The sequence below is a fragment of the Pongo pygmaeus genome, chromosome 13, assembly GCF_028885625.2.
Source record: "Pongo pygmaeus isolate AG05252 chromosome 13, NHGRI_mPonPyg2-v2.0_pri, whole genome shotgun sequence".
In the NCBI taxonomy this organism is placed as follows: domain Eukaryota; kingdom Metazoa; phylum Chordata; class Mammalia; order Primates; family Hominidae; genus Pongo; species Pongo pygmaeus.
The window spans coordinates 36263208-36276055 of record NC_072386.2 but is presented as its reverse complement, the minus strand read 5'-3'; the positions used below and the strand labels follow the sequence as shown (position 1 = coordinate 36276055).

The 12848-nt window shown below is 40.9% G+C and overlaps 1 protein-coding gene and 1 pseudogene across 1 annotated transcript; both read right to left on the bottom strand.

The window, feature by feature from the left end:
* Positions 1-2960: 2960 nt before the first annotated feature.
* On the bottom strand, positions 2961-3559 carry LOC129044719 (interferon omega-1-like; annotated as a pseudogene).
* A 7703-nt stretch (positions 3560-11262) lies between these two features.
* Positions 11263-11832, bottom strand: LOC129043459 (interferon alpha-10-like). Its single transcript, XM_054500160.1, has one exon. It carries the CDS (start codon positions 11830-11832, stop codon positions 11263-11265), a length of 570 nt encoding a protein of 189 aa, XP_054356135.1.
* Positions 11833-12848: the final 1016 nt, after the last annotated feature.

Below are 12848 nucleotides of genomic sequence, written 5' to 3'. Positions count from 1 at the left end.
TATCATACTGAATGGGCAAAAACCGGAAGCATTCCCTCTGAAAACTGGCACAAGACAGGGATGCCCTCTCTCACCACTCCTATTCAACATAGTGTTGGAAGTTCTGGCCATGGCAATTAGGCAGGAGAAAGAAATAATTGGTATTCAATTAGGAAAAGAGGAAGTCAAATTGTCCCTGTTTACAGATGACATGATTGTATATTTAGAAAACCCCATTGTCTCATCCCAAAATCTCCTTAAGCTGATAAACAACTTCAGCAAAGTCTCAGGATACAAAATCAATGTACAAAAATTACAAGCATTCTTATACACCAATAACAGACAAACAGAGAGCCAAATCATGAGTGAACTCCCATTCACAATTGCTTCAAAGAGAATAAAATGCCCAGGAATCCAACTTACAAGGGACATGAAGGACCTCTTCAAGGAGAACTACAAACTACTGCTCAATGAAATAAAAGAGGATACAAAGAAATGGAAGAAAATTCCATGCTCATGGGTAGGAAGAATCAATATCGTGAAAATGGCCATACTGCCCAAGGTAATTTATAGATCCAATGCCATCCCCATCAAGCTACCAATGACTTTCTTCACAGAATTGGAAACAACTACTTTAAAGTTCATATGGAACCAAAAAAGAGCCCGCATCGCCAAGTCAATCCTAAGCCAAAAGAACAAAGCTGGAGGCATCACGCTACCTGAATTCAAACTATACTACAAGGCTACAGTAACCAAAACAGCATAGTACTGGTACCAAAACAGAGATATAGATCAATGGAACAGAACAGAGTCCTCAGAAATAACACCGCAAATCTACAACTATCTGATCTTTGACAAACCTGAGAAAAACAAGCAATGGGGAAAGGATTCCCTATTTAATAAATGGTGCTGGGAAAACTGGCTAGCCATATGGAGAAAGCTGAAACTGGATCCCTTCCTTACACCTTATACAAAAATTAATTCAAGATGGATTAAAGACTTAAACGTTAGACCTAAAACCATAAAAACCCTAGAAGAAAACCTAGGCATTACCATTCAGGACATAGGCATGGGCAAGGACTTCATGTCTAAAACACCAAAAGCAATGGCAACAAAAGCCAAAATTGACAAATGGGATCTAATTAAACTCAAGAGCTTCTGCACAGCAAAAGAAACTACCATCAGAGTGAACAGGCAACCTACAGAATGGGAGAAAATTTTCACAACCTACTCATCTGACAAAGGGCTAATATCTAGAATCTACAATGAACTCAAACAAATTTACAAGAAAAAAACAAACAACCCCATCAAAAAGTAGGTGAAGGACATGAACAGACGCTTCTCAAAAGAAGACATTTATGCAGCCAAAAAACACATGAAAAAATGCTCACCATCACTGGCCATCAGAGAAATGCAAATCAAAACCACAATGAGATACCATCTCACACCAGTTAGAATGGCAATCATTAAAAAGTCAGGAAACAACAGGTGCTGGAGAGGATGTGGAGAAATAGGAACACTTTTACACTGTTGGTGGGACTGTAAACTAGTTCAACCCTTGTGGAAGTCAGTGTGGCGATTCCTCAGGGATCTAGAACTAGAAATACCATTTGACCCAGCCATCCCATTACTGGGTATATACCCAAAGGACTATAAATCATGCTGTTATAAAGACACATGCACACGTATGTTTATTGTGGCAGTATTCACAATAGCAAAGACTTGGAACCAACCCAAATGTCCAACAATGATAGACTGGATTAAGAAAATGTGGCACATATACACCATGGAATACTATGCAGCCATAAAAAATGATGAGTTCATGTCCTTTGTAGGGACATGGATGAAATTGGAAATCATCATTCTCAGTAAACTATCTCAAGAACAAAAAACCAAACACCACATCTTCTCACTCATAGGTGGGAATTGAACAATGAGAACACATGGACACACGAAGGGGAACATCACACTCTGGGGACTGTTGTGGGGTGGGGGGAGGGGGAGGGATAGCTTTCGGAGATATACCTAATGCTAAATGACGAGTTAATGGGTGCAGCACACCAGCATGGCACATGTATACATATGTAACTAACCTGCACATTGTGCACATGTACCCTAAAACTTAAAGTATAATAATAATAAAATTTAAAAAAAAGATAATATAAAAAAACCCAAAACCCTGTATAAGTGGACCTATGCAGTTCAAAAGTTCAAACCCATGCTGTTCAAGGGTCAACTGTACATATACCCCAAGTACCTTAAGAAGGACATCTAACATTGTTTTCCCTTCCTGGCATCATTTGTATCTAAAACTTCTGGTGTGAGAACATTGTTTTCCTTTACTTCTTTTTCTAGCTTTTAAGAGAATTGCAATAAAGTAAGCATTAATCCTGTTTTTACCTCTCTTTCTCTGTAAGACTGAGAGTGCTTCATTCAATTGTATTTCTTGAAGGGAACTCTACAATCTGCCACTTACTTAACTTATACATATAATGTGAATGGAGTAAATGAACAAATACATTTCATTGTTCTTTCTTCAGTTTTGTTCAAAGTTGCGTGTGGATTTTGTTTTTAGAAAAAAGATTTCAAGACATTTTCCTTAATGAATAAAACAAATGAGAATTTAATGAATAAAACAAATACAAATTTAATAACATGGAAAGATGAATATATTTGTAAATTTTAATACAATGTAAAGATGACTATATTATTATATGTAAAATATCTAAATATTATAAATGAAAGAGCTGCAAAAAGAATGGAAAAAAGTAAGTAAATAAAACACATCAGGGCAGTCATGTCTTAGGAACCGAAGACCAGAGCCAAATGTTTTTAACATATACTTGCTTACTATTGTTAACAACGTATTTGCTGAATTTAATTCAATAAATTCTGTGACAACGGCAGTAATAAGAGCCTATTGAAATGACCAAAGACACATGTGCAAGTGTGATATGGCAGATTAATCAATGAGAATAATTTCAGGATGACCCCAGGTCTTCATCCTTACTTCTCAGTCCTTCTTACAAGTTTGTTGATTGAAGAGAAGGATTTCATGATTCCACTCAGACAACCTCCCAAGCACAGTCACTGTATTTCTTCTCTTTCAGGTAGATTCCCTGGATACCCATGCATTCCCTGAAAGTACCTCCTTAAGGCTAGTGCAGGGCCCCAATCACCCCCACAGATTCTTCCTCTCCTTTTGCCTGCCTTAAGCAAGACTCCAGGCATTCCAGCTGCAGATGTAGTCCAGTGTGGAGTTGGTCCAGGAGGGTCACGTTCCAGGCAGCAGAGGAGCGCGCTGTGGGGAAGAGGCTGAAGATCTGCTGAAGCATCTCATGGAGGACAGACATGGCCTGGGCCTTCTGCAACTGGCTGCCATCCACATCTCCAGGGGGAACCTGAAGTCTCTTCTGTCCTTGAGACACAAGAAAGTGGAGATTCTCTACATTTGGGTCAGAAGTGCCAAGGTGTTCCTGCTAACTAGGCCATGGTTCTGAGGCAGGGCCCAGCTCAGAGATCCAACAGGGCCACAGTGGCAAAGCAGCAGGGCCATGAGTAGAGGAAGCATGAGAACCATTGGGAAACGAGGGTGCTGCTGGCCTAGCTGAGCTGGGGTCTGGATGAAACTTGGACTCCAGGTTCTCTGAAGGCATTCCTTCTATGCATGGCTCTTAGTTGGAAACAAATAGCTTTCAGGGTTGGCCAAGATGGCCAACGAGAAGCTGCTAGTGTGTGCCACTCTCAAGCAGAGAAATGGAAGGGGCAAGTAAATACAGCACCTTCAACTGAAACATCCAGGTACACACACTGGGACTCAAGAAAACGACTTGACCAATGGAGAACTGAGCAAAGCAAGGCAGGATGAATGCCTACCCAGGAGTGACACAGAGCCAGGGGAGCCTCCCCTGCCAGGGAAGTGGTAAGTGAGCAGCCTTGGGGAACCACGCTTCTCCCACAGATCTTTGCAACCCTCAGGTCAGGAGATCTCCTAGTGAACTCACTCTACCAGGGCCTTCAGTCTGACATGCAGGGCTGTGTAGGGTTTCAACAGAGCAGCCACTCAGCAATGCATGGGTACCCTGGAGCCTTAGATACCCAGGCTTCCCCACAAAAGAAGCTATAACTCCAGCCAAGCAGGAGGCTAGACCCCTGTACATACCCCTAGGAAAGGGGTTTCATCCATGGGGCTGAGCAGTGACAAGTGGCAGGCCCACCTTCCATGGCCTGTCTCAGGGTAAGACCCACTGACTTGGGAATCCAGCCAGCCACTGGTAGCAGCCTCATACCTCCCTGACATGGAGCTCCCAGCGGCAGGGGGTGGGCTGCCATCTTTGCTGTTTCACAGTCTTAGCTATTGAAGCCTTTGGGTTCTAGGGAGTTCAAGGCAGCTAGGGACTGGAACAGCCACCCAGCACAGCCCAGCAGCTCTACAGAGAAGCAGTCAGATTGCTTATTCACATCGATCCCAAATCCTGTTTCTTTTCACTGGGTGGAATCTCCCCACTGGGGTCTCCAGTCACCCCTACCACTGTTTTCTGGTGGACAGCACTTTCGAATGTCCCTGGGATGGTGCTCCCAAAGGGAAGGGTAGATTGCCATTGCTGCTGTTTAGCAGCCTTAGCCATTCTTGCGAATGCCATTCTTTTGTGCTGGTGGTGGTAGCAGACCCCCAGCACAGCACAGCTGCTCTACCAAAAAGTGGCCAAACTGTTTTTTCACTTGAGTCCCTGATGCTATTTCTCCTCAGAGGGTGTGATATCCCAACTGGGGTCTCCAGCCACCTCCTGCAGGTATGTTGCAGGAGGCAACAGGTTGTACCTCTCTGGAACAGAGCTCCCAGAGGGAAGGGCAGGCCCCCATCTTCACTGCTTCATAGCCTTCACTGTTGATACCTTCAGGAACTGAAAAATGCGAGGTGACTATGGTCTGGATTGGACCCCTAGCATATTGCAGCAGCCCTATGGAAAAATGGCCAGACTGTGTGTTATGTGAGTCCCTGATCCCCTATCACCTGACTGGGTGGGTCTGCCAGGCCTGGAACTGCAGCCACCAGCTGAGACTATCAAGCCAATAGCAGCTCTGCAACTCCCTAGAACAGAGTTCCCAGTGAGAAGGGTGGGTTTCCATCTTTGCTGTCTCATAGCTCTTACCCTTGCTGTCACCAGGCTCTGGAGAATTTGAGGGGAACAGCGGCTGGTCCAGATCCCTAGCACAGAGCAACTACCTCACAGAAGAGTAGACAGACTGTTCTCCATGCTGTTCCTTGTTGTCACCTCTCCACAATGGGCAGGGCCACCTGACCAGAGACTCCAGCACAGGCACCCTTCCCCTGCCTCATCACCTCTGGACTGCAGGCAGTCCAGCATTTCTCCAAGGAAGAAATCCCACAGTCAACCCACAACCCCTTTACCACTACTGTTGCAGTGGGACAGCCCCAGCAGCCCTCTGGCTGGGGAAGGAACAAAGGGCCTAGTCACTACACTCCCACCTCCAGCACATCATAGCCACTATGCGAAGAGGAGTCCAGCCCCTTTTCCCTGGGAATCCCCATCCCTATTCTTCAGCAGGCAGGGCCCCCAGCCCATGACTGCAAAACAGTCATCCTACCCATGGCTGAGCATAGCCATTGGTAGTTGCCTGGAGTTTCCCTGGGTAGAGATCCCAGAGTCATCCTACCTCTGCCACTGCCACAGCAGCAGTTTTATCCCTGCTGCCTTGGGTCTGGGGAAGAAACAAAGAGTCTGAAGCTCTTTGTTTACAAACTTAACAGCATGCCACAGTCACCTGAACTTACAACATGCTACAGTTACCATATGGTGAGGAGAACAGTCTCTACTCCTGGTAAGATTGCCGCCTTCTGTTTCCCAAAATGTGAAGCCCCAAGCTTACACCAGCAGTGCAGCCACCCAACCCCTCTGGCTAAACACTGCCATTGACATGGCTTCACATTCCTTGGAGGTGGAGACCCCGGGGGCAACAGAAAGCCTGTCTATCACTGCCTCTGCAGTGGCACTACCCCAGCTACCTTGGAACTAATGAAGCAGCAGAGACCCCAAGTGCCTTATCCATACCTCCAACAAGCTGCAGTCAACCCAAGAGAAGAAGCCAGTCTGTCTCCCATTGGTCAACCACCCCCCACCTCACATCACCAGGCAGGGAACCCCTGGCTTGGGCCCACAGCACAGACACCCCCATCCCAGGCTGAATGCACTGAGTGATTGCTCACCTGCATCTCTGGGGTGGAGCCCCCAGGAGACAAGCAAAAGACCCTCAGTTAAAACTACTACTAAGGTCCCTTCCTTCGATGCCTCCAAGGTGGGGAGAAAACATTAAGACTGAGATCACCCCAGAGCTGTTGTGTGCAGCCTGGGAGTGCCAAGATACAAGCTACAGTCAGCACTCAAGTGGGAGAGGAGCCCACACTTTCATAGCATTGAGAAGGAGCACGGCTGCAACTGTGAGGAAATATAGGGGAGCCACATGACTGAGCAAGAGCCTGACAACTGACCACTACACCTAAGAGTCACCTACTAGGTCATGCCCAAAGCTTCAACACTAAAAAATCTCACTAACATACCCTCATTCAACCAAAGACAAGTCAGCTACAATAAAGACCCTGCACAAAGCTGCAGCCCTGTGAATACATCCTGAACTGGAGTCTATTTATTGATTGAACTCAAGCTACACTCCCATACGCAGAGATGAGAAAGAACCAATGCAAGAACTCCGGTAACTCAAATGGACAGAGTATCTTATGTCCTCCAAATAATCACACTAGTTCTCCAACAAGGGTTCTTAACCAAAATGAGTTAGCTAAAATGACAGAAATGTAATTCAGAATATGGACAGAAAGGAATTTCACTGAGATTCAGGAAAACGGTAAAACCTAAACCAAGGAAACTAAGAATCACAATCAAAGGATAGAGGAGCTGACAGACAAAATAGCCAGTATGAAAAAGAACCTAACAGACCTAGTAGATGTACACACTACAAGAATTTCACAATGCAATCACAAGTATTAACAGCGGAATAGACCAAGCTGAGGACAGAATCTCAGGACTTGAAGACTGGCTCTCTGAAATAAGACAGTCAGACAAAAATAAAGAAAAAAGAATGAAGAGCAATGAACAAAACCTCCAAGAAACAGGGGACTTTATAAAGAAGCCAAATAGGAATCAGTTGCATCCTTCAAAGAGACAGGGAGAAGGCAAACAGCTTGGAAGGTATATTTTAGGATATTATCTATGAAAACTTCTACAACCTTGATAGAGAGACCAAAAGTCAAATTCCTTTGAATATCTACACTGAGATTGGCCGGCTGTTCTAATTCCTAGTCTAGCACAATCCATAGGTGAAGGGATAAATTAGGAGGCCCCGGGGAGGCTGGGCAGGCTGGAGGAAAGGGACACATCCTGACCCTTTCTCTTTCCCCATAGCTGTCCCTTGCCCCAAGAGGATATGTCATGCCTGAAGCTGGGCGTATTTTCTCTCTCTAAGATACAAAAGTTAAGGAAATGGGCTAATTCCAGTACCGTGATAGTTCTTTCTTGGGAAGAGCCTCTTTTTAGCTATGAAGATAAATTTCCTGCCAGGGGGCCTACTTCTGCATTCACAGCCTGCTCTCCACAGACTTGGCTGCTGTCTTGGTGCATTTTGACCAGTTGGGGGCTCTCTTTCCCTGTAAATGTTGTAATCGTCTCAAAGTAAAATGGAACCTGCCTTTTATTTCCTTTTTTGCTAAGCGACTGTTATGTCGTTGTAATGGCGACATTCCCTCTTTTACAGAAATATTCATCATAAGAAAGGAAAGAGAGTATTTTATAAAAGAGCTTCTGAAAAACCTAGAACTTTCACTGAACTTCTGTTTTAATTTGTGATTTTGTACTCTTAAGGGGAAAGTGATGGGTAAAACCCACAAGAGAACTGAAAACAGCTGTATGAAGAGGCAGTGTAGGCTAATGATGAGTGAAGAAGAGAGCACAGTGCGCATTCTAGAGGAAGAGGAAGGAAACTAATGTGATATGGGAGTGAAAAATGGGATACAGAAAAGCAGGGAGGAAAGGGGAAAGTGTGTCAGCTCTCAGAACCAGCAAAGATGTATACTTTACTTAAGATTAGGAGAGTAACTTCATATGGGAGTGTACTCTGGAATTCTGAGAGCCAGGAAACGAATGTGCCAGGTGTCAGAATCAGTTAACCATCTACACGTTATTCTGCACTTCAATCTAGATGCTGCTCCTCTGTCAGGTATTTATACAAGCCACCATTTCCTGACTGAATATAAGTAGGACTTTGAAATGAGGTGAGACAATTTTTCAGCCTCTCTAGAATTCATGACAGAATTCTGTTGTTTTACGCTGCCTAAAAACAATATATACAAGCAGAATGGAATTTCAATGTAAAATAAGTTCTTATTATTTATACCTGATGGGTAAATTTTGTGTTAGGATTTCATTAATACTTATTAATCTCCTTTTTTCCTCAATTATACACAACCATCTCCTGCTCTCTGAATTTCCTTGGTTCATGTTGTATTTTCAGCTGATTTTGACCAACTCTTTCCTTCCTTCCTTCCTTCCTTCCTTCCTTCTTTCTTTCTTTCTTTCTTTCTGTCTTTCTGTCTTTCTATCTTTCTTTCCTTTTCTTTCCTTTCTTTCTTTCTCTTTCTTTCTTTCTTTCTCTCTCTCTCTTTCTTTCTTTCTTTTTCTTCTTTCTTTCTTTCTTTCTTTCTTTTTCTTTCTTTCTTTTGATTTTGCTTTAAGTTCCGGAATACATGGGCAGAATGTGCAGATTTGTTACATAGTTATACCTGTGCCATGGTGGTTTGCTGCACCTGTCAACTCGTCACCTAGGTTTTAAGCACAATGTTTTTTTTAATCCATTCTATCACTGATGGGCATTTCGGTTGGTTTCCTTTTTTTGCTATTGTAAATAGTGTTGCAATAGACATACACGTGCATGTATTTTTATCATACAATGATTTATATTCCTTTGGGTATATACTCAGGAATGGGATTGCTGGGTCAAATGGTATTTCTGGTTCTAGATCCTTGATGAATCGCCACACTGTCTTCCACAATGGTTGGACTAATTTACATTCCCACCAACAGTGTAAAAGCTTTCCTATTTTTCCACAGCTTCACCAGCATCTGTTGTTTCCTGACTTTTTAGTAATCGCCATTCTGAGTGGCATGAGATGGTGTCTCATTGCGGTTTTGATTTGCATTTCTCTAATGATCAGTGATGTTGAGCTCTTTTCATGTTTATTGGCCGCATAAATGTCTGCTTTTGAGAAGTGTCTGTTCATGTCCTTTGCCCACTTTTTGATGGGGCTTTTTTTTGTGTGTAAATTTGTTTAAGTTCTTTGTACATTCTGGATATTAGACCTCCATCAATTGGGTAGACTGCAAAAATTTTCTCTCATTCTTAATGTTGCCTGTTCGCCCTGATGATTGATAGTTTCTTTTGCTGTGCAGAATCTCTTTAATTGGATGCCATTTGTCAATTTTAGCTTTGGTTGCAGTTGCTTTTGGCGATTTCATCATAAAATCTTTGCCCATGCCGATGTCCTGAATGTTATTGCCTATGTTTTCTCTAGAGTTTTTATGGTTTTGGGTTTTACATGTACGTGTTTAATCCATCTTGAGTTCATTTTTGTATAAGGTGTAAGGAAGGGGTTTCAATTTTCTGCCTATGGCTATCCAGTTTTCCCAGCACCATTTATTAAATAGGTAATCCTTTCCCCGTTCCTAAAGTATTGAGAAAGAGATTCTCTTTTCTCATTTCCGATTTTATTTTATGAAAGAAATGTGTCAGTTTTTACTGACATTTAACAGAGTAGTAATCAAAATAATGATCAATTACTATTGTAAATGATTTTATATTTTATGCTTTAAATATATAAATTATTAAATGTATTAATATGATTCACCAATGCATCACATTTGTGAAATTTATTCAGTGACATATATTTTGAAAAAGGAAACACTATGCGGATAAAAGATAATCCACATTTTTTGGGGGTCCAACCTCATTACTTGCCACCATTGCAAAGGCCGATTTCTCACAATTTTCTATATGTGTTATCTTGATTTTTCTTTTCTGATTCACTCTTCTGTCTACCCCAATATGGCTTCTGCTGGTTAATTCTATCAATCCAGCTCTCAGTAAGCTCTGCACTCCCATCTATTTTCTTGCTATAGTCCTCAGTTTTAATTCACGTTTTCCATAAGTCTATTTATTCTTTTTCTAAGCACATTTATTTTCTAAATCCACGTTTATCACCATTCCCTCTCGTCCTTCTAATGTTAAGGTATTCCACCTCTGTTTTCTTTGTGTCTCTTCTGTTCCCCCACTTTAATGGTAGAAGGTCCTCAGAATCCAGTTTAAGTCTTTTTTTCCCTCTCCACTTGCTCCCCACATGACAGCCTTCATTTTTGGCCTTTCCATTGCCAGTTATGAACTTCCAGATATCGTATTCCTTGGAAACTGAAAACTCATATATCTGACTGACAATGTACATTTTCAATTACGTGTTGAAAGTCAGTTTACAGAGAATATCTCTGCTTTTATTTCCAGATATGTCTCAATCTACCTTCTGCTAAGAGGAATTCATTGTTTTTTTTTTACTTCCTCACATTATAGCAGATAGCATAACTGATATTAATTCAGTATTATTATTGTTTTTAGATTTCTTTCCTGACAAAAATCAAAGATACAAGAGAACAGGGACTGTATATTTTATGTTCACATTTATTTCCTGAAGGCAACATATAACCAGGTACAGAAAAATGTATTTTTTTATAACTTGAATAATATTATGATAGGTAAGTTAATTAAATCATCTATTTTTAAGTCAGATTGTAAAGTCAGGCTTGGCATTTTATCTTAAAGAATAAGCAGACACAAGAAATTTTGTATAGTAAAAATTTAATGAAAAAGGAAATTAATATATTGGCTAAATATGAAGAACATATATTGGTACATTAACCACAATGTAAAGGTACACATGATATTACATAAAAAATAATTTAAATCTTAAAAATAATTAAATAAATAAATATTTAAATAAATAGGTGAACAGAGACATCAGCATGGTCATCTGTAAAGGACTAGTGCCTGCACAGGTAAACACGACGCTTCTTTACACTGCTGAAAACATTCGAAAATTTTGATTCAAGTCGTGGTGGTTATAGAAGTGAGTCTTTGAAATGGAAGAACTCATGAAAGTGTGAGATGATGTATTAGTCAATGAGGATCATTTCCATGTTGAACCAGTTTTCAATACTTCCTCCTTATTCTTTTTTGCAAGTTTGTTGAAAAAGAGAAGGATCTCATGATTTCTGCTCTGACAACCTCCCAGGCACAAGGGCTATATTTCTTCTCTGTGAGATAAACAGTGATTCTTTGGAAGTATTTCTTCACAGCCAGGATGGAGTCCTCATTCATCAGGGGAGTCTCTTCCACCCCAACCTTCTGTATCACACAGGCTTCCAGGTCATTCAGTTGCTGGTAAAGTTCAGTGGAAAATTTTTCTAGGAGGCTCTGTTCCCAAGCAGCAGATGAGTCCTTTGTGCTGAAGAGATTGAAGGTCTGCTGGATCATCTCATGGAGGACAGAGATGGCTTGAGCCTTCTGCAACTGGTTGCCATCAAATTCCTCCTGGGGAAATTCAAAGTCATGTCTGTCCTTCAGGCAGGAGAAAGGAGAGATTCTTCCCATTTGTGCCAGGAGTATCAAGGCCCTTCTATTACCCAGGCTGTGGGTCTGAGGCAGATCACAGCCCAGAGAACAGATGGATTTGTAGCTGAGCACCAGCACGGCCATCAGTAAAGAAAAGGACAGGGCCATTGGGATGTTGCAAATATCGCTAGGCTACTTGAGATGGGTAACCTTGAACCTTGGCCTCTAGGTTTTCTGAAGACTTTGCTCTGTGCATAGGTCTTAAATAGTGAACATACTAATTTCCATTTTCTAAATGCCCTTGTTTCACTTTCTCTCTCTGTTTTTGCTTTCCTTATGCATTCTCTACATGTGTTTAACAATGTTTTTCATTTTTTTTCATCATTGCCTATTTTTCCCCTCCACTCAAAGCCTTTTATGGTATTTTTTTCTAATTGAAATCTTCACAAAATTTTAATAACATAGATTTGGCATATCTATTTAGGTATACTACATATACCTCTACTTCACAGATAAGAACTATAAAGTTTGCTCTTTTTATTTAAAGTAAAGTTAATGACAGAAAAGTTAAACAAAAATCTAAGTTTAAAAGCTATTGACATTTAACTTAATTTGAGAAGTATATTTGTGGAATAACTTTTCATGTAATTTGTTCATGTAAAGTTTGTATCAAATACATATGCAAAAGAAAAATCTATATAAATACACATTAGTAATATGAATATAATTACATACCTAATAATTCAAAACTGCTAAAAATATGAATCAATAATTTTTAAAAATTTTTCTCCTAGTCTATGAAGCTTTGAGTTTTGCTGTATATGAGAAAATAATTTTTAAAGTTTACTAGCTGCAGTTTTCATCCAGATATTGCCAACACTTTTTTCTTTTCAGCACTTGACATAAATGTAGATGTGTTGAATAACTTTAGTAGAAATAAATCATATAATATAAGCTATTTGCATTTAATCCTCAAAGTCTACAAAACATCCTGAAGAACTGAGGATCAAACATAAGTAATAACCATAAGATAGTCAATGTCAGCCCAAAGATATGCAGGTTAAAGCCACATATTGTGATGAGACTTTAAGATCCAGCAAAAAATGGACGAAAAGTCCTTCAATCACAGCCATCTATTTGCCATAGGTTTCTAACACTGATCTTACAAATATTTTGTTTATCTT

Bases quoted from the DNA above. Each gene is read 5' to 3' on its own strand.
- LOC129043459 (XM_054500160.1), bottom strand. From the start codon at position 11,832: ATGGCCCTGTCCTTTTCTTTACTGATGGCCGTGCTGGTGCTCAGCTAC.